The sequence below is a fragment of the Copadichromis virginalis genome, linkage group LG12 (assembly GCF_057382275.1).
Source record: "Copadichromis virginalis isolate Kocher_CV1m ecotype Utaka linkage group LG12, C_Virginalis_male_GT1.1, whole genome shotgun sequence".
NCBI lineage: Eukaryota > Metazoa > Chordata > Actinopteri > Cichliformes > Cichlidae > Copadichromis > Copadichromis virginalis.
Window position 1 is genome coordinate 17,856,935 of NC_140629.1, and position 25,068 is coordinate 17,882,002.

The 25,068-nt window shown below is 40.1% G+C and overlaps 2 protein-coding genes across 5 annotated transcripts in view; one reads left to right on the forward strand and one right to left on the reverse strand.

Annotated features, from left to right (window-relative positions):
- On the forward strand, positions 1 to 17,451 carry lzts1 (leucine zipper, putative tumor suppressor 1). Of its 3 annotated transcripts, none has more exons than XM_085475116.1 (10): positions 1 to 214; positions 10,033 to 10,379; positions 10,475 to 10,603; positions 13,041 to 13,103; positions 13,543 to 13,702; positions 13,808 to 14,199; positions 14,319 to 14,492; positions 14,616 to 14,747; positions 15,619 to 15,813; positions 16,108 to 17,451. In XM_085475116.1, the coding sequence occupies exons 2-10, from the start codon at positions 10,149 to 10,151 to the stop codon at positions 16,645 to 16,647; spliced, it is 2,016 nt and encodes a 671-aa protein (XP_085331242.1). In that variant the 5' UTR covers positions 1 to 214; positions 10,033 to 10,148; the 3' UTR covers positions 16,648 to 17,451. The 3 variants fall into 3 exon arrangements, with proteins under 3 accessions (XP_085331242.1, XP_085331244.1, XP_085331243.1); XM_085475117.1 differs by lacking the exon at positions 1 to 214 and adding an exon at positions 8,338 to 8,637; XM_085475118.1 differs by lacking the exon at positions 13,041 to 13,103.
- hspb11 (heat shock protein, alpha-crystallin-related, b11) overlaps positions 10,546 to 25,068 on the reverse strand; it is an 18,205-nt gene continuing 3,682 nt past the window's right edge. Inside the window, exons 3-6 of one of the 2 annotated variants that reach the window (XM_085475122.1) lie at positions 23,682 to 23,750; positions 23,565 to 23,608; positions 23,397 to 23,471; positions 10,546 to 11,604 (exon numbers count right to left, since the gene is read on the reverse strand). In XM_085475122.1, coding sequence (XP_085331248.1) covers positions 11,602 to 11,604; positions 23,397 to 23,471; positions 23,565 to 23,608; positions 23,682 to 23,750 — 191 coding nt within the window. In that variant the 3' untranslated portion in view covers positions 10,546 to 11,601. Of the gene's footprint in view, positions 11,605 to 23,342; positions 23,472 to 23,564; positions 23,609 to 23,681; positions 23,751 to 25,068 lie in introns of those variants that run through there. The other variant, XM_085475121.1, reaches the window with a different exon arrangement.

A 25,068-nucleotide genomic window follows, 5' to 3' on the forward strand; every position in this document is an offset into this window, starting at 1 on the left:
ATGGGAGACGGGACGGACTGAGTGTTCCAGGTATTGAAGAGGTTTGAGGAAAGGAACCTAAGAGACCTCAAACAACAAAAGCAGACATCACTTTTTTCCCCACACCGGCCCTGCCAGTGTTTGGCTAAGGATGGTTTGCTCATAGATCACAAAGCTTGGGGAGACAGGGCAAAAGCAGAAGTGACTGAGACTGTGGAGGCAAGGAATAATTGAGGTAAGTCACCACTACAGGTACTCAAAGACAGCATGGCTTTCTGACTAGATCTGAAATGATGGCAGAGACTTGTGCGAGGCTCAAAGCCTTGCAGTTCATGCAGGATACAAGCAGATTCCTCCTTATTTAAGTGTGCAATTTGCAAAGTTTAAGTAAGGTGAACTAGGATCACTTTATGATCATACCAAATTACAGCTAGCATTAATAATAATTCCAAAGTTTCTATGCATGGAAGCAGTCCAAGGCTTTTGCTTGTTAAATGCAAACTGAATTTTAAAATGAAATCATCTCTGTGCATGAGGACACACTGGCTATAAATGAAATGTCTGATTTCGACCCAGAAAACTGCCACTCGTGCTCTTTTCATTCAGCTCAGCCATTACTGGGCAAACCATTGTTTAAAAAAAAAAAAAGCTTAAAATAATAGGGACCAGCATGAGGTTTGATTTGATATAAGCACAACAACTCCTGGGATATAAATACCCCTGAAGGCTAAGCTGGTAGTTATAGGTGTTTTCAACATGATTTTCAAGTGTATTCCCCACCCAGTGATTACCTAAAGTAACCCCCCACCAACCCACGGTTCCTAAATATTGCTCTGTTTCTTTTATACAATTAATTGTAACACATGAAGGAGAGCTGTTTCGCCAACTCCCAGTTTCTGTCACACTCGCGTACAGTGAGATATGTGTTGAGACCTGCTGAGAACATGAATTCTTGTACATTGTGCAGGTGACAAGGTGAGTGGGTAAGTATAGGGCACTTGTACAGGCATGTTCAGCTTTGTTTGTACCAAATTATTGTGTGGAGAAAAACACAGGGGAGGAATTGTACCAAACAATGTGAGAGTAAAAAAGAAGTGGGAATAGACAGTTCCCTGTCATTTCACTGACTGAGATGTTTGTTTGTTTGTTTTCTATGTGCACAGCAGAGATCATTTTTTATGTAAATATCTTGAATTGACAGATGATTCTGTTTTGGGTTGTCTTTTGGCTTTTTTCAATAACTAATGCTTTGCTCATTACCGTGTGACAATCATTTGAAGCTGTCATGACCTGCTAGAGGAGATGCTTCTTAAAATAACTGTCCTAGATACCTATATACCAGCATCCACTCGTGAATGAAGGCTCTGCCAAAGAAGCACGGCAATCCAACATTCCAACATCCACAGCAGTCAACTTTTCAGGAATAAAACTGTTTCTGTTTAGAAGTAAACAGCAGATGAATGTCGACTTATGGCTCTTCCCAATTATCCCAAGTCAGACTGCTGAAAAAAAGTTTCCCTGTAACGAACAAAGTAGCAAAACAAGGTCAAGGGCCTTTATTTTGGAGCTGAGCACAGGTATCGCCTGCAGCAAATATCTCCAGCTGCTTTTGGGATGATATAGACCCCCATAAAGTGAGCTCATTGTGTCTTCCTCCTTACTTCCTCTTACTCCCACATTACACCATCCACACACACACGCACAGCCACAGAAGATTAGGAGGATGGGAGGCAGTTATGCTCAAGAATGACAATCTTATCATTGAGTATTCAGCTTTTGGGGGTCATCAGGCTTCAGTGCCAGGAAAGGCCTCATTCTTTTCTACCTACCTATACATGTTGTCCTTTCTTAAACGAAGATATATCATAATAAGTGTGTGTGACTATGTGAGAAATCCAAACGTCTATATACTGAAAGTTCTCATGCCCTATCATTGATACAAAATATAGCCCGATGAGGCGTTATAACACCTTTATAACACCAGTACAAACTAACTGATCTGACACTAGTAAAATGTATTAGCCGGTGTGACTTCTATATTTCTGACCATAACCATGAAGTCTTTTTCCGAATCCTCCGTTAATGTACAAACAGCATCGCAACAAAGCTTTTATGGCAATCGATCAAATTTGAGTTTTATAATAAAAAGGCTGTCATATCACACACGAATGAGACAGGGTGACAAGTAATGGAAAAAGTATATGTGCGAGTAATGGGTGAGCAATAATTCAGAACGTCTAAAAAAACGCTTCCATTTGTTACATTTTCAGTTGCTGTTTTTAGAGAGGAATAAAAGCCAGAGAAGTTAATATTTTATGACAGCTGAGCTGGACTTTGATAAGAGCTATCTAACAGAAGATGCATCCAAGTCTTTAAAACCTTTTTTGGACTGGTTCCATGGCACTGCGCATGTTTGAGGTATTACAACAAAAAGGTGCAGAAACGCATTGTAAGGTAATAACCAATCAAGTATGGGCGGATGCAGCTCAATAAGGAAATATAAAAGGACATTTGAGATATTTAATTTTAGGACTTCTTGAATTCATGAGCATTAGTTTCCATGCTTGTCGCGGCACTAAAGGTTCCCATTTAGACTCCATTAAAAATACATTTTCCCCTACACTCCAACTGCCAAGGTTATGCAAATGCACGCACTACAAGAGCAGTAGTTGGCCAGCCATACAGAGCCAATGAATAGTGCAGACGACCTCCTTATCTATTAAAACCCATGGAGGTTGATGGTTTGGTTGACCTAATGTCTCATTTGGATGCACATAATAGCATCTGAATGCAATCTAATTTCGGGCTGGGGGGTCTCACTAAAAGCTGAGCTCTAGTCAAAGTTGCCTGGTCTCAAAAGGAGACACTGAGATGACATTAATGTGCAAAAATTGTTTACTTTTATTATTCATAATTAAACCTCTTTCTGTATCCTGACCCTTATATCTCAAACAGAGGATACATGGGCTGTATGCTGGGCAATACAGTGGTTGTCAATGGATAATGCAATGTTAGCTGCACAGAATAAATACCCTTCTCTCACGCACACACAGTCCTTCCAAGTCAGTGTCTTTCTCTTTCTGCTTGTGCCTCTCTCTGTGCCTGGTATTCCATCTCCCTACTTCAGGGCAGTAATGAGTGTCTGGTATTCTGCACTTCAGCATTGAAGCCCTATTCATGCTCGATCTCCTTTACAATGCACTAAAAGGATTACCCAATTAGCTGCTATTGGATGTCATCGTGTGTGTGTGTGTGTGTGTGTGTGTGTGTGTGTGTGTGTGTGTGTGTGTGTGTGTGTGTGTGTGTGTGTGTGTGTGCTTGGTCAGTAGATAGATGTGTTAGCAGTGAAAGTGAAAGATAGATGACCGTCTCTGTTCCACACTTCATTCCCAGTTGATGTTCTGCTGGAGGCCACATTACTCATCCCCACAACTCAGTCTCGTGAGAAAGACACAAGATAGAGAAAGTGCGTGTGTGTGTGTGTGTGTGTGTGAGAGAGAGAGAGAGAGAGAGAGAGAGAGAGAGACGAGAGACTGAGGCCTTGACAGCCTTCAGAGAATGACAGAGAAAGAGTATTACTTTTCAATAATTCAACCTATGCACCGATTAGTCTCTGTGAAATACTCAGCTGTCATATGTAAACTGTGTCTTCTTCTCTTCGCACCGTAATTGGTGATTTTAATTTTCACTGTCATGTTGGGATAATAGGAATGTCCATTTCATTGTCTGTGAACCATTATTTACTTAGTGTGAGCCAAAGATTGATTCCAGTTATCTAATGCGTTACATCACACTGTGAGCAGCGCATTCATCATTTTGCATTCAGAGGATCGAACCGTAGGCTATAAAGATTCATTTAGACTGACGTGGCTGGAAGCAATAAAAGTGCAATCCACATTTTACAGGTAAAAAGTTGGGACACACTAATGCCTTTAGCATAATTCATTTATCATTTTACAGCTCCTCATGGGGAAACCTACAGTAAGCTCAGTGACATATACTGACTGTAAAATCACAGTCTGGTTTAATATACACTGATAAGCAGGCATGCATGCTGTGTAACAAATGAGTTTTTGCTAAAATAGTATGCGTTTGCATTCATCTCCATTTTTTTAATCAAAAGTTAAGATTAAAAATTATATGCATACAAATTTGAGCATAATAACTTTACTAGAGATGGCACGATACCACTTTTTAATGTCCGATACCGATTCCAATATCATAAATTTGGATGTCTGCCGATACCGATATGAATCCGATACAGTGTATTTTGTAATCAATAAAACTTCTTTTTATAAATATCTTACTGTATTTTGTATAAGTTCATACTCAAGTTTAAAAAAACAAGACACTGAAGCTATTCTGCTATACCTGTATGCAAAAAATACACTCCACCCAAAACATTTTATAGTTCAGCAACACTGATCAATTTAATAAATTTAAACCAACACCATCCTCCCTATTCTGGTATTTTAAAGAGTACTTAGTGGAAATATTAAGCAACCTAACTAATAGGGTTGCCAACTCCCAGCAAAAATTAGGGAACCACCCCCCCTCCCTTAATCGATGTAATCAACTTTAATTTAATGCAAGTGTAAAACAAATGCACAGAAATCAATTATTTTTCTACAATATTTAAATAGATTCAACATCTTGCTTCAACAGAATTGCAGACTGCACAGATGGTACCTTCCCAAAGGAAAAAGTACTATAGCTTACTAGGGTGTATATTAGACTTATTAGTTGCTATATACAATAATGGATTTCTATACATTTAATCAGGTGACCACTTTTGTTGTAAGATTCAGATAATTATTTATTTATAAGTTTTTAAATGACATAATAAAGAAAAATATTTCTTGGTGCCCCCCTTTTTCTGTTAATGCCCTACCCTGGCAAAACTTTGCTAGACCCGCCCCTGCACAGTTACCAGCCGTCAGCTACATAGAAAAGGATCCTGGTGTTATTTGTCTCATAACTTCCCTTCAACTCATTCATGTCACCTAAAGGGTAAACCAGTTTCTCCATCACCTGTTCAGCTCTGATGATTCAGTAAGGACATCTCCTGGTTTCATCTTCATGTTTTCCTCTCACCACATATCCAAACGGATATCATGACCAGCAAACATCAGCTGATACTAGAAAGTAATATTAAATAAATTTTAACAACAGCTTTTCACCCTTTAACGCGCTGCTGTTGTTTATCCGCTGGTGTCCTCTTTCTAGCGCAAAGTGGGCGATAAACAAACAAGAAAGACGAGACTTGTGGCAGAAAAGCCGATCAGCTGATCATTGATCAGTTTCATGTTTGAAGTAATAACAGGAGAGGGAGGGGGAGTGAATGAGAGAAGTAGATGCAACTGAGCAGCAAAGACGGAATAACTCCAGCTTTGTGTTTATTTTTTAATTCTAGCTGAAGTACGGGACAAATCGCTTCCTTTTCACCTCAATATGGAACTCTGATGGTCAGTCCAGCTGTGGCTCAACATATCAGTTGTTAAGCTTAACGTGGAAATACTATGCAAACATTCAAGGATGAACTTACACACTTGCTTTACTTATCTGGGATAGTTTTCGCCGAGATGAAATGCTGCGGTTAGGAAGCATGTAGCGAGGCTCCAAATGCTCCAACAGACCGCCAACAGCCGCTCTATCACGTGACACATACTGCTCCGATGCGCCGAGCTGGGTTACGCCAAGTTTTATGAGTTTTGTGAGGTGATTTTGTGATACTTCAGATCGGACTACATATTTCTCTCCGATATCCGATCCAGTAATTTAGGTCAGTATCGGACCTATACCGATACGTAATATCGGTATCTTTACTGGTAGAGAACAACAACTGCAGATTTTGTACATTATTTAGTAATAATTTATATTCTGTGTAAATTGTTGTATAAATCTTCTGTTGTTCTTGATACTCTGTATGGTGTCCTTACATGTCTCCAAAAAAGTAGTGATGTAACATGAATAGAATAGAAATGCTGTATTTCAAACTGTAGCCTTTGTTCAGATGAGGGGTTTAAGATATTGTTGAGCATTGCATTCTGGGAAGTATTTTTGAATTGATAGTCATACAAATGACCAAATATCAAAATATCTCACCCTTTGACCACTTCATGTTTAATTCAATCATTAAAAAAAAAACCACCTGTAATTTAGGTAAGATAATACTTGTTTTGTTCAAATGTTCAAGTTAATTAAAGTTAGCTTAACTTACATTAAAAGCCTCAAACAACAAAAACTTAAATGAATTTTAGCCTTACGCAAAGCAAAACAGTAGTTAGAACTAGTAGCTTAAATTTTACTTTAAGTACGCTGGCCTCTGAAATGTAAGGAAAACAAATGAGATTGATGATGTTGAATGCACCAGAGAACAAAGAAGAATAAGCTGCCCAAGAATGACCTAAAAAAACATATAGTGAACCGGAGAGATTAGCCATGCATCTGTTAGAAATTACCATAAAAAGAGTGAGAATTAAAAAGATGCCATCTGGCACAGTGGCAGTGTAGAGGTACAGTGAGAACAGAGGAGAGTTTCATGGTCATTGTGAGACAGGTATAAATCTTGGATGTTTATAACACACTTACTGCTGCCTGCCATTGGCTGGGCTAATGGATTGGCTATGCTCTGTGAGTGTGTGTGTGTGTGTGTATGTATGTGTGAGTGTGTTTTCGGGTGGAGGTGTGGGGGGTGGGGAATAGGGGTGTGTAGTGTCAGCTGGTCCTGTGCGGGGTAGGGCTTTGTGTCAAGCAGGTCAGCTGGGGTTAGATGACACAGCGCCCACGCTCACGCACACACACACACATCATCCCCTGCCTGCACACAGAGACATACACAATAAGCGAGTGCACAACACTCTTTTGTGCAGACACTGAAAAACATGCAGGCAGTCAGATATGTGATTAGATATCTGCATGCATCCACACACACTCACTCTCCCCAGTCCCAACACACCAGAGGTCTTAAATCACGCTTTCCCCTCAAAGGCTGTGGAATCAACTGTTTACATTGCTTATTAAATTTTTCGAATGAAGGGGCAATGAAAAGATTTTCAAATTGCTATATTTGCGTCAAACAGACGTGAAATTGATCAGTTCTGAGTACCATGTCAGTAGTAACAAAAGTAAAATGTCAGGATCATTGTTCAGAAAGCAGGCTTCAGGGTCTGAACACGACTAACTGAGGAACAATGGCAGCCAGCTGAAAGCATGAGTGAATAGCCTCGCTGAAAAAAATTATGGCACATCAACAGAAATATTGTATATTATTACATAAAGAGCAAAAAGACTGTGAAAACACTTTATGGTGAAAGGTTTCAGACAGTATGATGCAATATGACTCACTTTTCTGCAATTCTGTCTGCACATCCAGAGCCCATAGTATAGAGCTTTGCTTCTTTGCACAGCACGCTATTAGTTAAATTTTAAACAAGTGATTTTTGTCACATTGATTTTTGTTTCACATTCTCAGTATCAGTAAATCTGCTGTGTTCTGTCTAGATGCATGGCAAAGCACTCTGCTTCCTCACATTAACACAAAGTATATGTTTACTTGTGACAAAAATGGGTTGTAAGATTTAAACTTGTTTTGTCAGTTGCAGAGAAAGGCCATATCTTCTCCCTTGTTGTTGTTTTTTGTTATGTGGATCACAGTGCCTAGTATATTTTCCTGTTGCCGGGCTTGATTGTATTTCATCCACAAGGGTTTTTGTCAACAGTCTGGGCTCTGTGGGATGCTGAATGCTTTACTGCCTTAGAGAGAGCTGGACTCCAGCAATGACACTGTGAGAGTGTGTGCAATTTGTGTTGACACGCAAAGTTGTGTGTGAAAGAGTGGGTCTGTGGGTGTATGCCTGAATAAACAGCATAAAGGCAGAATGGTGGTAAATCGCTCTAAAACCGATGCTCTCCAGCGCTCTTATTTTGAGGACTAGTCATTTATTTAACAGTCAAATATGGTCCTGGGCTGTTTGGAGAGAATACATCAACTGGCACAGAAGAGTCCACACAAAGAAGGCACACTTCAACAGACAAAGAGCCAAAAGACAGAGGGCGAGCGCCTTTTTTTCTCCTTAAGATGAACTGTTGTTTATTCAGGGTGGGTGCAGGGCACCAAGTGGGACGGATGGATGAGGGAGGGACTGATGGAAAAAAAGGAGAGAGGGAAGGATGAATGGGCATAACACAGTTAGTGGATGCACAAACAGGGTGTCTGCGGGTGATTGTGCAGAGTGGAGGGAGGTGCACTGTGAAGGGGGGGAGTGTAAAAGATCTTTTGTGAAGGCTGAGAGTTAATCACTTGAGCGGCACACGCCAGTTCTATGGAGCACATGTTGTACACTGGATCCCCTGAGAGGAGTGGGAGGTCCAACAACACACATACACACACTTGAATTTACATGTCAGTTATGATGCAAAGCCGGTTACAGGCTGAAAAGAAAAGCAGGAAGATCCACCCCCTTCACAAACAGTTAGCAGACCCTGGCCGTGGTGATAGTGTTTGCATTTGCTGCTTGTTCGTTCATACACACACACACATGCACACACCCGCGCGCACAGAGACGTACACATGTCTGCTTTTTTGTTTTCTTCGGTGACTGGATAGATGACTCTGCAGCGGCCTTGCTAGAGATGGATGTTTAGTTTGACCTGGCAGTAAGTAAAATCTATTGTTCATTACATCAGTCCCATGTCAGCGGTAGATGCTAATATCTGAGAGTGATGGTGAAGGCTAGAGTTTAGATTTAGCAGCAGTCATTCAGGGACAATAAAACAGCAGCAGACACAGGCATGTCAGAGACTCTTTACTACAGTGGTGCACAGGACTGCCTCGCTTTAGACTCTTGCGAGTACGAATTTACCATCATTAGCCATTATTCAACATTTTCAGTACATGTTTAGTTTGTAGAATATACTTAGAATTTTATCCTGAACAAAACTGAGAATCAAAACTGAAGCAGTGCTGAAGATGTCTCTTATTATTAGTGGTCTTTGTGTATTTCTGGGTGTGCTTTCCTTTCTTGTATTCATCTATACTGATCAAAAAATATTTCTTTTAAAAGCCCAATATACTTTTATTCTTCTGTATGAATGCCACTCTATGTCAGTTGGTGTCTTGTTGATTTTAAAAACATTTTTTTAAATGTCTTAATTCCCTTACTTTTGTTTTAGGGTTGAATAAAAAGTCCCAGCCTTGATCAGCACTCCCTATGAGGCATCTCAGAAACAGTACAATGAGAGTTAGTTTCCTTACAAACACTGGAGGGCAACCATAAATTATGAATTAAACTCAAGCCAAATGCAATAGCTTAGATATATATAACTTATAGGAGGTCGTTAGTCACAGGCTTTGTTGCTGTGGCCATTATTAAATGCTTAAAAGCTCAGGACCATGTGGTTCTAGGAGCCCTTTATCTGCTGCCAAGGGGACTTTTCCCTTGTGGGTTAGAGAGCATGATAGCAACATCTGGGGTCTGGTTATCTTTGAAAGAAGGCGAGGAAAATGAGGACAACTGCACAGTCACACTCATTACGTGTGACTGTGCAAATAAATGTCCTTGTAGACTGTAATTAAAAATATTAACTACATAAATTCACACAGGTTCTGTGCACTTAATCTTTATTTCATAATTTCTGCCGGTCTATCTGTAATATGTTCCAAAACAATAGCAAATAGAAAATGATATTCAGATGGCAGCCCCAGCCAATTGTTGAGAAGGCAGTAAGTAGTCTAATTGCCAGTTTGTTTAGAGGAAGGGCACCCAAAGGGTTATTTGTCAAATTTAACAGCTGAGTCATAAATCTAAACATACACAGCCAGGCAGAGTGCCAAGATAGACACTTTTTTTCACTTTGTTTGCTTTGCAAATTTAAACACCTGCTTCAACACTGCACAATAGACTGAACAACAATTAAACAACAGTGATACGCATCAAAAGTAAACTATGAGTTGAGTAAACTAAAATAAGGCTGTATCCTTTCCATGGAACAAAAATCTTCTGTTTAATGATACTGTGCATCCTTTATGTTTATCCTTTTCTTGTTTCACAGATGAAGCCACTGACAGAACCTCCGTGGGGTCACGAGATGTACCTTTCCCTTACTTCAGTGTAACCTCACCATTTAGACTTTAGCTGCATCTCGCCCGTGCGCTTGCCTACAGGACCATGGGTAGCGTCAGCAGTGTCCTCAATGACAACAGCCTCGGCAGCAAACACTGCAAGGCATCTCAGCACAGGTTAAAGGAGGGAACAAGCAGCCACAGAAAGAGTGGAGGTTGCAACCTTGACGGGTTACTGAAGTGCGGCTTCACTCAGGGCTCCTCATCCTCCACTCATCCCTCCAAAGGCCTCTCCCACTCAAGGTCTGGAAGAAGCGAAGATTTTTTTTATATTAAGGTGAGATGACGTGTTTTTTGATGGCATGTGAGAATGAAAAAATTACAACATGCAACGGTGCTTTGGGGTAACAGATTTATTTTGTTTCACATAAGGTAAGCAATAAACCAAGGTCAACGCACCACAGAGAGAGATCAGCGGAGGGACAGGTAAACAGAAATGGGAAATCTGATGGGCAGATGCAACCAAAACTGCTGCTCATGTCTGGAAATGTGACTGAGAAGGTGAGCCTGGTGTTGTTGTTGTTGTTTTCTTCCTCCATGCTTAATCGTGTTATTCTTAGAATATAAGACAAGATTTAAAAGGTTAAGCACAAAAAAATTAACCGATTTATTCCAGCTGTTTCTCATTACAGCTGTTGCTAGGCAATCAGACGCCTACAAGTTAGTGCTCAAGGCTACAAAAACAACAAAAAAACTGTAAATAAAGTAGCAGGTATAGCCCATGTTTATGAAAGGTGGGGCTAATTTAGGGAAAGATGTCCCTTGGGCTTGCATTTTTCATATGGCCAGCAGGTGGCAAAAAGAACCTGATGTAGAATTTAGCTTACGGTAATTTATTACCTCTGTTAACCTTTTTCTAATAGATGTATGGTTTCCTTGACTAGCTTCATGTTATAGGTCTTGCATTGTTTATTATAAAGAATAAAGCAGAGCTTGGCTACTGTAATGATTGATTTTCAGTCAGATTCGACCATCTTTCCTCTTCGGCTCCATCCTCTAATCCAAGGTGATCAATATATCCAAGACGATGGTGCCCACAGGCTTCACAGCCACTGCCCACAATCCACTTAATTGAAATTACAGCAGCTATCTCATTCTTTTATACAGTTTATACATCAGACACAGTCAGGCTGGCAGCTCCCTCCAGCATGACGCTAACTGGTTGCTAGCTGAGTTCTTTTTCACAGTCAGGTGAAAAAGAAAGTTTTCACAGGACTCTATGCAGTCCATGGAAAAACGGGGTAAACTGCGACTCAGTAGCTTGTAGAAAGACCTTTAACAGCAACAACTTGAAGTAATCATTTTCCACTTGTTGTGGAGGATTTCTGGTCCACTCTGCTTTTCAACATTGCTTCAGCTCATTCGTTTATGCACAGTTCTCTTAAGGTCCCGTCACAGCATTTCAATTAGGTTGAGGTCTGGACTTCTTTTCTTTTTCAGCCATTCTGTTGAAAAGTTGCTGCCGTGCTTGGGGTCATTTTCCTGTTGCATGCCCTCAATTACTGAAGAAAAAGAACAAAAGAAAGAAGCCCTAATAATGAGCCCTCCACCACTGTGTTTAACAGATCTTATGAGGTGTTTGGGCTGAAATGTTGTGTTCTGTTTTCAACAAACATAATGCTGTGCATTATGGCCAAACATTTTGACCTGGAGGTGGAAGATCCTCTCCTGTTCCTCCTCCTCCGCCCTGTTACGACCAACAGTTGTCCTGAATGTTTTGCACTTGTAAATAATCTTTCTCACTGTATAATGACAGACTTCAGATTGTGGCCTTATATCCATAGACCATATAACCATAAAGATGGGCAACAAAAATAGTTTTACTGAGATCATTGCTGATACTTGCTGTTCTGGAGCATTTACACTAAAAATTCTGCTTTTATAGAGGCACCCACACTTGAGCTGATGGTAAATTAACAGAGTATATTTCATTAGCATCACCTGACTGCTAATTACTCTCATAATTCCTACAGAAGCAGTAAGGGTTTACGTAGACTGCATAGAGTAATGTGAAAAACTTAATTTTATACATGACTGTATATGTCATAGGCTCCTGTGTGGAAGATGTATGGAGCCATTGTGATGTCAGTCTATGGTTTATCAAGTCCAAGCAGGCAACGTCACAAGCAAAGACTGGATTTGACTTTTGCCCAGTCTGCTTTTGTTTCTCAAAAAGAGACCCCCTTGCTGTTGGCCATCATAAAAAAGAATTAAACTCTAACACAGTTTCATATGTCTTTAGTTTCCAATCCTAGATGCTGCTGCGTTCATCTTTGACAACCCACAACATCAAGCAAATAAGTTTAAAGTAATACATTTAGATATTAATTGAGATCATGATGTACTGTATTTTCATGCCCTTATAAAAAATGTAGCTTCACTGTGCTTTCCTTAACTGGAACAGTTGCTATGGTTATCCTGACAACCATTAAGAAGTCATGCTGAGTAGCTGAAATAGACTTTAACAACCTCACAGCGAAGTGGAGGATAAAACATGCACAGCAGGTAGTTTAATAAGTAGCAGCTATTCCTCATAACCTGTGTAGGACCTTCCCAGCTTATTAATCACTCCCTCCCAGATTAATGACCTAAGGGTGCCTTGATCTTTTCAGAAAAGTCTTCTCTGTGCCAAGAATACCAAAGCAAACAGCATCGTCTTCTATAGGTTTTTAGGCCTCATGAACGGGGCTTGGCTACCTTGAGGAGGAGGAAGGGTGGGATTTAAGTAGACAGCACAGACTAAGGAAAAATAAAAAATAAAGCGAGGGATCAAGGGCCAAAGAGAATTTGAGAGATAGAAAGAAAAAAACATAAGGAAAGGCATCCCAGCCATGAAGTCAGTGTGAAAGAATGCTGAGTTCACAAGCTTTACCTCTTACACTTCAGCAATAGCTCATATTATTAATATCACTGAAAAGGGCTATTCATCTTCCCTCAGACAGCACATGGAGGAGAGATATGGGATGCAGAAGGAAGGAAAAGAGGACAGAAAGAAGCGAAGGTATGGCACTGCTTGTGACATTCTTGGACAGCCCAGATGGGGCATGTGGAGTATAAGTTCATCTTTGAAATGAGTTTTCCCTTTTTTGACAGTCTGGTGAATTTTACTTGCAACTACTGCTGTGTGTCTTTTAATACCGGCAGTTTGTAGAGAAGCAATTCTGCACGCTTCAGTGGTTCTATTTCTAATATGAAAAGACAGACACAAAAAAAATCTATCCCTTTCATTTGTACGGACTTCCAGCATGTGACAATATTTATCTATGTAAAGCCAGTCATTATGATTTTTAAGTTTAAGAATGTGACTCATCCTCAGCCCTTTATACTTCTGTGAAAAAGGACTTGCTTTTGGCTGTGATGTTAACTAAGAGGAACCCAGTGAATATAAATACAAAAGCAGGGAAGAAGAGCCCTGACTGTGTGCCATTTCACTCTTCTAGACTTCTGCTGAGAAGTCATCGGTCCGTTCCACTGCCTTCAAGTGCGTAAATCCCACAAGGACTTCATCCACAGAGACAGGCCACAACAGCCTGGACCACATCCTTTGTCCTCTGAAGAAAGCAAGCAATCCAAATATTAGAGACAAGCGGGACACTTCAGGTTTTCGTCTATATTTCACGCATGGATTGATGCTTTAAAATACATTTTGCTTGGGTTGAATGAAAAATTAAACGAACGTACCCGATGTTATCTCTTTCCCCTCAGGCACTCTGTCCGACTCTGGACGCAACTCCATGTCTAGCCTTCCCACCCACAGCACCAGCGGCAGCCTAAGTGCTTCCACAGGCCCTGTCAGTCACAGCGATGGCAGCTCCGCTCCTGCAAATAGCCTCAGCGAGGGAGTACAACCCAATTTCTCTCCATGGGTCAACGGGAATAGCGCTAACCTTGACTGTAGTTACGGTGCTGATTTAAACAGCAGTGGGTTGGTATCTAAGGCTAATGAGGACGCCGGCTCCCCACTCTCTGCAAATGAGCCAAGCGCTCTCTCTGAGACTGCAGGTGGGATTCGGTCTCCCATAACTACAGATGAGTCACTGATTGAACGCTTGGAACAAAAGCTGCTGGAGAGAGAAAGTGAACTACAGGAGCTGCAGGTACAGAACTGTCACGTGAACAAAAAGTAGAGGTTAATAAAAAATAAAAACCAGCATGTGCTCTTAATCACGATGAAAATGAACACTCCTTAGTAATTAGGCCTTTCACTTTGCAACAGGTGAGTTTTGAGGAGAAGGAAACAGACACCTGCCAGCTGTTTGAGGAAAGACAAAGGTACTGTGCTGAAGAGATGGAAGGGCTGAAGCAGCGATGCTCCACAAAGCTACGCCAAGCGTCCCAAATGGCTGCAAAAGCACAGCAAGCACTCCAGCTGCAAGTCAGCCAGCTCCAGGTCAGCCCTCGTCTGCCTTTATTTAAAACCACGTATTCCTGGGTCATCTTTATCCTACCAACCATATTTCATGTAACACTTGAACACTTGAATAATTGAAAGGAAAAATAAATTCTCATGCAGGCAGAGAAGGAAAGGCTTCAGGAAGACTTCTCTAAGCTAACTCGGGAGAAGGAGCTTATTGAGCTCAGACTAAAGGCTTATGAGGCAGAGAGCACACAGCTAGCTCCGACCCTCGAGGAAACTCAGTGGGAGGTAAGTCATGGGTTATATATGTGATATACTGTAAGTTAGACATGAAAGCTTGTAGCATGAAAAACAGTGTAATACAATATAGAGCTGAAGTGGGATACCAGCTATCCTTCCATCACCAGAGAAACATTTGAATATCTTCTATGTTTTATGCTTTTTCATTATCACTTATAAGAATTGACTTGAATTGAACTGAAAGCCACTTGCACTGCATTCAGTGTAGTGCATATTGATACGTTTATATTGTGAGTAGCTGCAAACTTAACTCCTGCCAAGGGAATTATCACCAACTCTGCAGCTCCCTTCAACTCCAACTCCAAGAAGCTTTTCAGCACCTTTCACCTCATTGTTTGGTTGCTGCACTAATCTGATTTAGTCTCGCCAGACCCCTCACTAACATTTATCAGCAGCAAGAATCTGCTCTGATAAACTAAGCTTAGAGAACACAGCTCTTGAACACAAGCCTTTAACAATTTAAGGTGAAGGAAAAAAATAGCTACAAGGAGTCCAGAATTTTATTAGCTTATTTATTAACTATCTATTTTACAGTTAATCTTTGGCACGTGAAAGTGTTGCTTTTCATGCGTACAATCATTCCTGGCAGAGAAATGTATTAATGTTTTTTTTCACGGTTTCTGTGCTAATTTTATAGATTTTTATAAGACTAATTGTAAAACAAAATTTACAGTTGAATCCGTAATGCTGTGGGTATATGCTATCTTGAGGCAAATACACCCACAAAAAGACACATTAAGGGGCAATTCAATATTAAAACAGCATGAGGCTAAGCAGTTGTTTACGTTTCCCTAACTGCCTACTTTACAGAGGATAATTCACAGTTTCATCTTCATAATTGTCTTTTGTCTGAATGTAGGTGTGCCAAAAGACAGGAGAGATCTCACTGTTGAAGCAGCAGCTAAGAGAGTGTCAAGCGGATGTCAGCCACAAGCTGAATGAGATAGTCGGCCTCAGGGCATTGCTGAAGGAAAAAACAGCAAAAATGGAGATTCTGGAGAAACAGAACAAAAACCACGAGGACAGTCTTCACTCCCGCACCATAGACATTGAGGTTAGTCTGCTGATTGCAGTTTACACCACTGCAGAGATGAGACACGGACATGTGCATAAAATGCTCACACAATGCTCATATGACAATAGCTTGGAAGGATCCCTGCAATCATGTGCTATATTTGACTGCCGCATGTTGAGTAAAGTGTTTTCAATTTCCATGTTTTAGCACACTTAATTACAGTCCTAAAAAGTGAGCTTATTTGGCACTTTGTATAATTAGAGCCTGTTACATCCCTCACAACAGTCTTATAATTGCTGCCTAGGTTCTGACCATTTTCCGTTTTTAATTCAGGTGTGCCAAAATGAACTCCAGCGCAAAAAGAATGAGGCAGATCTTCTGAGGGAGAAAGTGGGCAAACTGGAGAAAGACATTCAAGGAATGAAACAGGATCTAGTCACTGCCAAAGAGCAAAGGCTGCAGCACAGTTTGCAAGTCAGAACCCATTCCCCATCTCAGACAGAAAGCCAAGGTTCAGAATCCACAGACCAGGGGCGAGAGGGAGAGAACAATGAGCACACCTCCACAGAATCCCTCCAAAGAGAGGTGGACAGACTTAAGCAGCAGCTACGGGAGGAGAAGAATGCTCAAAAGAGGCTAGCCAGCAGCTTTGAACAGGAGAGGCAGACGTGGAACAAGGAGAAAGACAGAGTTATAAGGTATCAGAAACAGCTCCAGATCAACTACCTGCAGATGCACAGGAAGAACCACGACCTGGAAAGGATCCTGAAGGAGCTGACAGCAGAACTGGAGAGCCGGACAGAGCTAAGCATGGATGTCGCCTACAGCTCAGGGTTACAAACTTATGACGATGTTATTGCCACAGAGATTTGAAAACTGACTGCTTTTTTCAGCCGTAGAAAATTATCTGTCTCTGTGTCTCAGGCAACGTCCCAACTGGAGTTCATTCACTGCTAATTAGTGTGCTTAAAGAGTTATTTGACGGAATAGCTTTTGGTGATGACAGTGTTATCACTTGTTTAAAAGTAAATACTAAATTATTTAATATTCGGGGGGGGGATTGTTTGTTTTTCTGTCTAACAGGATCACTTAATGTTCAGCTGACTTATTTCCTTCATGATTAATGTCTGATGGCAATGCACAATAAGCATGGTAGCTGCTTAACATCTGTCTCTCCCAGCATGACCAAATGACAAAGATATCATCTACTGTGAGTCTGGGCTTCTTCCTTTTAATTTGCTTAATTAATCCATCTCACTGTTATGCTCCCACATGTTGTATTCGTAATGGGATTGAGCATGGAATGTAGTTTAAGCATTTTTTATTGGTCATTTCAAAAACTATACACAATTATAAATCGTGGCTATTTTCTAGAGACACCGGTGTAACAAAAGAAATCCACAAAATACATAATGAAGTCATGTTAAGCTGCCATGCATTGTGAGTCTTCTGCAGTATAATGAGAGGTCTATATACAAACAGACAACAGCAAATTTACACTGATAAACATTACTGAAAAGAAGTCAGAGTCCTGTTATCATGTATACATTAGTCCACTGAACACATATGTATTTTTAAATGTAATTGTTCAAATTTGTTTACTACAACCAATTCTACAAACACAAGCAGGGATTTAAAATGTTCACTGTGCATCTCTCTGATAAAAGAAGGACTGTGTATGTGTGTCTGTTCTTCATTATTTTCAGCCGCTGCTTATCTGGTCTTCTCATTTGCTGAGGGTATTTTTGTGGGCCAAAGGAAGCAGTGATGAGGGCTCCTGCTCCTTTAGTTAAAAGCTGCTTTTTGTTAGGCCTTGGGAGTTTCCTGTTAGGAAACAGGTAAGAGACCTACAACATTACCTCATATGTGGCAGCCACATGCACGGCAAATTACTACACCTTAAAGATCCAATGGATGATCTCCAGTGGCATCTCAGCCCGCACCCCACCCATATTTTTCCAGAACTTAATGAAGTACAATATAGACCTCTAACAGACACCAAGTGTAAACGTTGGCATCTATTTTGTGCTCTGTGAGAAGGAGACAGATTGAAGGGAGCTGGATAATCTACAATAAAAGCAAATATTTTAGAAGTTTAAAAAAGGGCGATTTTCCAGTAATGTCTATCTAAACCGTTCATCTAACTTTGCAAAAAAGTAAGCTGGCGATGCTCCCACTGGAGGCAAACAATCCTTCCTAGCTACAGTCCCAGCCATTTGGCTCTAATATTCTGGAGCTATTCCACTTCCCACAAGGGCAAAGTAGTTTGTGAAGCAAAAGTTTAACTATTCCACCAAGCTCAACACTAACATAGACAGACAGTGAGGCAGAATATATGATTCTACCTGCAGGTCAGGAAAGATTTGGAGGCAGACAGACTAAGTGGAATCTAAGCTGGGTGGCTGTAACCAGTAGGCACTCAATACAAAGTACTTACTTACTTACTCTAAGCCTAGGCACAGAAACTGGTGAAACAAGGAAAGTAACAAAAGGATGGTGGACATTGCAGCTATGATAATGGTTTTAAGAAGATGCTTGAAACCCCATTTTCAAAAATAAATCAATCAGCCAAAGAGCAACTTGCATATCATGGACAAAAATCTTTACTAACTCATCCTGGGTTAGTATGAACATAGCTGATTAGCAAAGAAAATCAAACATGTTGCAAATGGTTGCCTTTTGTGCATCACAACTTGTAATTTTGACAAAATTCTTGTGCTCTATTTTGAAATCAAGATTATTCAAAATTGACTTTTGCTTCTACAAAGATATTTCAGTGTTTCCAATGCTGTGAAATTGAAATAAAAACAGAACGGCAATATTTTCAACTGAACTAAACTAAACTAAAACGTTGGGAGAATCAGGTCTGATCATTGTTCTGAGTTGCCCTTTTTCAAATGTAGCAGACATGAAGACACGCCCTTGGTTTAGGCAAGGGTGACAGCTGGATAGAGCATGCAGGAGAAAAAGCGTACTTCCTTTGACTTTAACAGACATATACTACCTGCCTGATTCTCACGTAGAAGCATTAGGACCTTGCAGGTAAAAGACTGTTTAATCTTCAGTCTGACTGTGTTTTCTTGTGCTTTTTTGCTGTGTAATGTCTAGAAAAGTTCAGCACTCCAGTGCTTTTGTCTAAGCTGTTTCTATTTGGAAACTGAGGAGGCAAACTGATGTAGTGTTGAAAGCACAGGGTTTTTCCATTTAGGCTTTAGATCAATGAATTTCCTTGCTCAACAGTTTGGGAGCCTGGTTTATTGGCTTTTATTCCATAATGCACCAAATGTTTTTAGTGGCTGACTGTCTGGTTTGTAGACAGGCTAATTTAGCCCCTGTATTCTTTTACTATGGAGCCATGCTGTTGTAATACATGCAGAAAGGTTTAGCGCTGTCTCACAGATGTTGTCTGGCTGGCACCATGGAAGAGTTTAAACTCGCATTTCTGGATGAAGCCACAATTGTGCTCATTGATGATGGTTTCTGGAATTGCTCTTTGTCCTTGTAGTAATTTTCTATTACAGAATTGTGTCCATATTCATGTCTGAAGATCATGGCCAGTAAATAGAGGTTTTCTTCCTGTTCCCGCGCTTACAAGCATTGATCCACCATCTCTGGAACTTTTAATCTGCTACATTAATAATGTAGAAGTCTCATAAGGTCACAAAAACCTGTGGGTTTTCTTGGGTTTAAAGGGTTAAATTAACGCTTTAAATATGAAGCAGAAGTCCCACTGCCCCAATATTTATTATGTAACACATCTATAGTTTAGGCTGAAAATCCATGCTTTAAATATGATTCTGGTTTTTGACAGTAATTTATGAAGCCCTGCTACGTAGCAAAGGCACTGAGGAGCCACTCAATAAGCATGGTTGAGATGTCTGAGGAGTACTATGCTCGCTAGGTGCTTTCAGTGGCTAGCCCTGTATCTGACAGCTCTTCTTTTTCTCAGCCTGACAGCATGGAGACAGGTGGATCAGCATAGTGTACAAAAGCTTTTTCACACCCCCAGGCTGGTGTAGGGGTAAGGGACAGCCACTGCAAGGTCAGTAGGAGTTGCAGAGAGGCCCAATACTGCATTCTGGTTTGCATCACGACAGCACATTACATCAGATGTGAGCTGGATTTTTTCTTTCTTTCTTTGTTATACACACACTGGCTGCTTCTTTGGAAACCGGTTTAGTGGGACTAATTTTGCCAGAAAACAGATTAAAGAGCTTTCTCCATCTCCCAAAGAAGCAGCACCAATTCCCATTATGCCTGTTTTTAATCATTACTACAACTATCTTTTAATATGTTTCTCAACTGAATTGCATAAGGGTGGATTTGATGAGCAATTGCTAGAATTAAACTCGTAAATAAATATGAGTGTCAGTTCTTCACTATCATTCTCCATTCCTGTTGGACTTAAATAATAGGAAGATTGTTTCCCTCTCCCATCTAATCAGCTAATTTCGGCCTTTTGATACCACTTCCTTCCTTTCACAACAGCTCGTTGTGTCTCAGCTTCTGTCATAAATGAGCTGATGAGACCAAATCAGAACTGAAATCAAATTAAGGCCCATTGTCAGTGCGCGTGGCTTCGTCACCAACGTGAATGGAGGACCACACTGAAGAGATAACAAGAAACTCAGAGTCGCTGGTGAAAGAAAATAACAGAGCTGGGGTGGGTGGCGGATTTCTTCCTCAAAATAACCACATACAAAACATCAACTATATTTACACAATTGCAATAAAAAAATGCAATGTTTTTCCTGTGATTTTGAAACGTAGCCATTTTAATGTGTTTTAACTGATAATTAACTGAAAAATATATTGCATGCATACATATTTATTGTGGGCTTTTAATAATTTTACAAATATCGACCTCTGTCAGCTGTATCATCTACTGAACAGGGGTTTTCAGGGAGGATCCGATCTCTTTTTATAGACTCAGCTGAACATACAGAGTTCTGGTCTAGCAGATGTCTGAGTATGACTGAACAGCAGTTAGACAGCCATCAGTAGACTGGGTGATAATTTAGCCCTACCCTGCAGTGACATGATAATAATGCACTCATATCCTGCTGTGTTTCTTCTGATCGGCTGATAGTCAAGCACAAAAGGGCCTGAATTCATTAATAACACAGAGGAGCTTTTTCAGACCTGTTCAACATGCAAAGCGAGGCTCTTTGGTTACATTTTTAAAGCAAACATGTGAATTAAAATTCACACCTGAACTACCGAGGAGGGAAAAATGTACTCCTATGACTCTGAAGCACTGCATTTCACGGTCCAAACCTGACTTTCAAAAATATAATAAATATTCCATACTGGTAAATAATAGAAGAGTCAATAACACCGTATCAGTTTCTGCCTTGGCCTCATTACTCATTACACACTCACATACTCAAATGTGCTCCATCCGAACTATACCCCTAAGCAATTAGTTGCTCTAAACTATCAGGAGGCCAGTTATTCAGGCAACTATTTCATATTTTTATTGGTTTATTCAGGGGCCTGCATGCAGACCAAGCTATAACAAACACAGGCTCTGCAAATCCCCAAGCCTCGTGCAGTCAGAAAAGTAATTGGGGAGGGAGTCCCAAAGGGTCCTCACATACTGCTGAAGCCTTCGCTACCGACATGTTGAAATGGCAGCTGAGGTAGATAGGTTTATGAGTGTTTATGAGGAAGCGTTACTGTGTGTGTGTAAAGGATATATACAGTAAGTAGAAGAGGTGGCTTGAATATTTTGTGTGAACAGGCCTGGAGTCTTTAGACACTCACTCGTTGGCTGGGAAACCATCTGGTCCCCCAACCCCCCAGCAAGGTTGCCCATGGTTATAAATGTCTGTGGCAATGTCAAATTCTGTTCGTGAGGATGGGGGTGGGTGGTGGGCGGGCTGTATGGATTCCAATTTAAGCCCCTGCTGCTCAAAATTACTTAATTAATTCTATCTCTCACACACAGAGAGAAACTTCCTTTGTAAGTAATTCTACCATTCATCACCATCCGGCTCTTTTATTCCAAGGCTTTGCCTATTATCAGCTTGTGAAATAGGCAGGAACAGTCGAATGGAGAATTTAAAATAAGGCCCATTAGTGAATCCATAACATTAAATAAGCAAAAACTGTGAAAATGAATTGACACAAATGTCCTAATCATAAGGCAGGCTTAAAAATGCATTCAAATGTTTTCTCTATCAAACGTATCCCAGGAAGATTCATAGTTCCCCAGCTATGTCAAATAATGCGTGTGTGTATGGTTTTGTTTTTATTATTGTTTAATTAAAAATGAAATACCACAAAGTCATGCAGTTAGGTCCATATATATTTGGCCACTGATACAAGTGTTGTTTTTTTACCCGTTTACAGAAACATATTCCAGTTATAGTTCTGTAATGGACACGGATATAATGTGGAGACTCTCCACCTTCATTTGAGGGTATCCACATTATCCACATGGAGATGTGGATAATGGCCCACAAACAAACAGCAACTGAAAGCTGCTGCAGTAAAGGACTGGCACAGTATTAAAAAGGAGGAAACCCAGCATCTGCTGATGTCCATGAGTTTAAGACTTCAAGCTGTCATTGTCAGCAAAGTATTAGAAATGAACCTTTTATTTTCAGTTATTTAATTTGACCAACGACTTTTGAGCCCCTGCTCACATTTTTAAGCAATGAATTAAAGCTGAAAGTCTGCACTTCAACTGCATCTGAGTATTTTCATTTAAAATTCATTGTGGTAATGTACACAATCACAATCAGAATAAAGTCATCTCTGTCCAAATATTTATGGACCTGACTGTATATGCTTATGAAAAAAAAATGGGTGTATTATTTTTATACATGTGATGAGCTCACAACGTTACACAACTCCCATGAAAATAAAAAGTATGCCTGATTTCACTTCAAATTTCAGTGTCCATGACTTCAAGGTCATCTTTTTGTGCACTTCTGGATCTGAGCCAGCACTCAAGCAGTCAATGTGGAGTTCTATAACCAGAGGTGGGCTAGAATAGGTAAGGTGGAGTTCAACAGGAACAGGAGAAACCATGAAATAAACTTCAAAGATCAAAAACTACAGACAATCGGTGCAGCGGACACTTTTCACTGTTTTTAGAACTTTGCTCTTTTCCGCAGCTGGCTGACTGACCAACAACAACACAAGCAAGAGGGGCTTACAGACTGCCTGTACTACATACTTGACAACAGAGCTCGCCATCACCAGACTGCAAACGCACTACCTCTGCTGAAAAATAAATTCTGCTTTATACATTCTGTATCCACGAGTCCGCTAGGGTCCGAGTGACGTAAATTTTGTCATCAGATGGTTAGAGGGTCTGTCTGGATGTTTTAATGTCTGCCTTGTTTTTTTTATTCTTGTGACCACACAGACTTGTTAAAGAAGTATAACAGGAATAACTACTCAGCTCTTGGGTCTCCAGCTATCCAGGTTCCCAACTGAGTACATTCTAGGCTAAACCAAATGTGTAACCAAAATTCAATTCAAGTCAGGCCAAATTTAAATAAAGTATGGTTTTTGATTTTTATGGGTTCGCCGCATAACTTTATGATCACACCTCGTAAATGTTATACACACAATAATTTTAATTATGTGTGTTAATTTTTTACACTGACTCTGTGAACTGAGACAAAGTGATCATATCCCGCGGTGATGATGAAACGAAGGTGGGTGGCACTGCATCCATTTAGCTGAAAGAGAAAAATAAAGACAAGTCATGGCTTTATTAATTCTCATTAAACTTATTCATTCTACATTTACTTTACATTTCCATTTGAACCTACTGTTATAGCATTTGACTGAAGATGTCCCTCTGTACTTTCAAACTCTGCAAGGCAAAGAGTTTGTTAATACCAGTTAAAAACACTGTGAATGGTGCTTTGACTGGATGTCCTTATTACCTTTCTCTGCAACAGGCTCAAACTGAGAAGCATTTTGTGAGGTGTTTTTTTCTATTTTCAGGTGCTTCACTGCAAAACAATTAGAAAGAAATCAGCAGAAGATATTAAAAATTGGAAAGAAACCATGAAACAACACGAGATATAGATACAAACTTTAAAGAAAATAGATATGTCTAGAAAACAATATTTAACAATAAGCATTTTAAATATGGAACAATGTTACACCTCATCCTTGAGACGTTTCTCTTCCTTTAAATGACCCCCCAGTCATTTACTGTCCAGTGTTTGACAGATTAATCAGTTTCCTTTTTCTGAGCCACTTAATTACAGTTTTATTGACATATCGTGACAGGAACTTAAGGGGGGCTTGTTGAGGCCACGTAAAGCTCAGGAAGCCCAAGAAATTTTTCAAATAAACTGCAGAAACATCATGACTGCAAATGAGCTGCTGGAAGGTTTCATGAAGGGGTGATTATGTCTGCATGGAAGAGTCATCAGAAAGAACCCTAACCCCCAACCAATACCGCTGCCTGGTATTGAATATTAGCAGTGGAGAGATAAAACACATCACCTGAGTGTGCAGTACTGATTAAAACTTTGGGGGCTCCGAAGGAGCGGAAACAACAATGACAAGAATGGATTCATGCGTATATCGGCAAATTATAAATGGAAATATCCTGTAGTTGGCTGAAAAGAAAAGGTCAATTTCTACAATAACACCACTAAGAATTTGTTATCCCACACATTACTTTAAAAAGCATAACCTAAACCTTTGGGAAAGGTGCTCATAATTCCCTTGAAGAGCAGCTAATCTGCAATACTACGTGGCTACAAAAAGTGTTTTCAAGCCGTGCTACATAAAATCATTTTAATGCCTGTTTACTTCAGAGGGCTGCATACAATCCACACAAAATATAATCCCAATTTTAAACAAAGCTGGGATTGTGGAATGCTGTGTAAAATGTAAATAAAAGATGCATACACTGATTTGCAAATCTCATAAACCCTCATTTTTTTACAAAAGGACACAGATATTTAAACTGAGAAAAAAATAAGGTCATTTTGAATTTGATGGCAAAAATATATTTCAAAAAAAGTGGGGACGGAGCCAACAAAAGCTTGGAAAAGTAAGTGATACTAAAAAGAGACAGCTAGGGGAACATTTTGCAGCCAGTCAGGTTAACTGGCAACAGGTCAGTAACATGACTGGGTATAAAAAGAATATCTCTGTTTAAAAGATTCAGGAAATCTGAAGAAATCTCTGTGTGCAAGGGACAAATAAATACAGGCTAAAAATACATGGATACCCTTGATCTTTAGGCCCTCGGGCAGCACTGAAAAACAGGCATGATTATGCCATGGAAATCACTGCATGAGTTTAGGAACC

Bases quoted from the DNA above. Each gene is read 5' to 3' on its own strand.
- lzts1 (XM_085475116.1), top strand. From the start codon at position 10,149: ATGGGTAGCGTCAGCAGTGTCCTCAATGACAACAGCCTCGGCAGCAAA. The intron at 13,104-13,542 runs GTATGGCACTGC...TCACTCTTCTAG, and splicing joins GAGGACAGAAAGAAGCGAAG to ACTTCTGCTGAGAAGTCATC. The intron at 14,200-14,318 runs GTACAGAACTGT...ACTTTGCAACAG, and splicing joins GTGAACTACAGGAGCTGCAG to GTGAGTTTTGAGGAGAAGGA.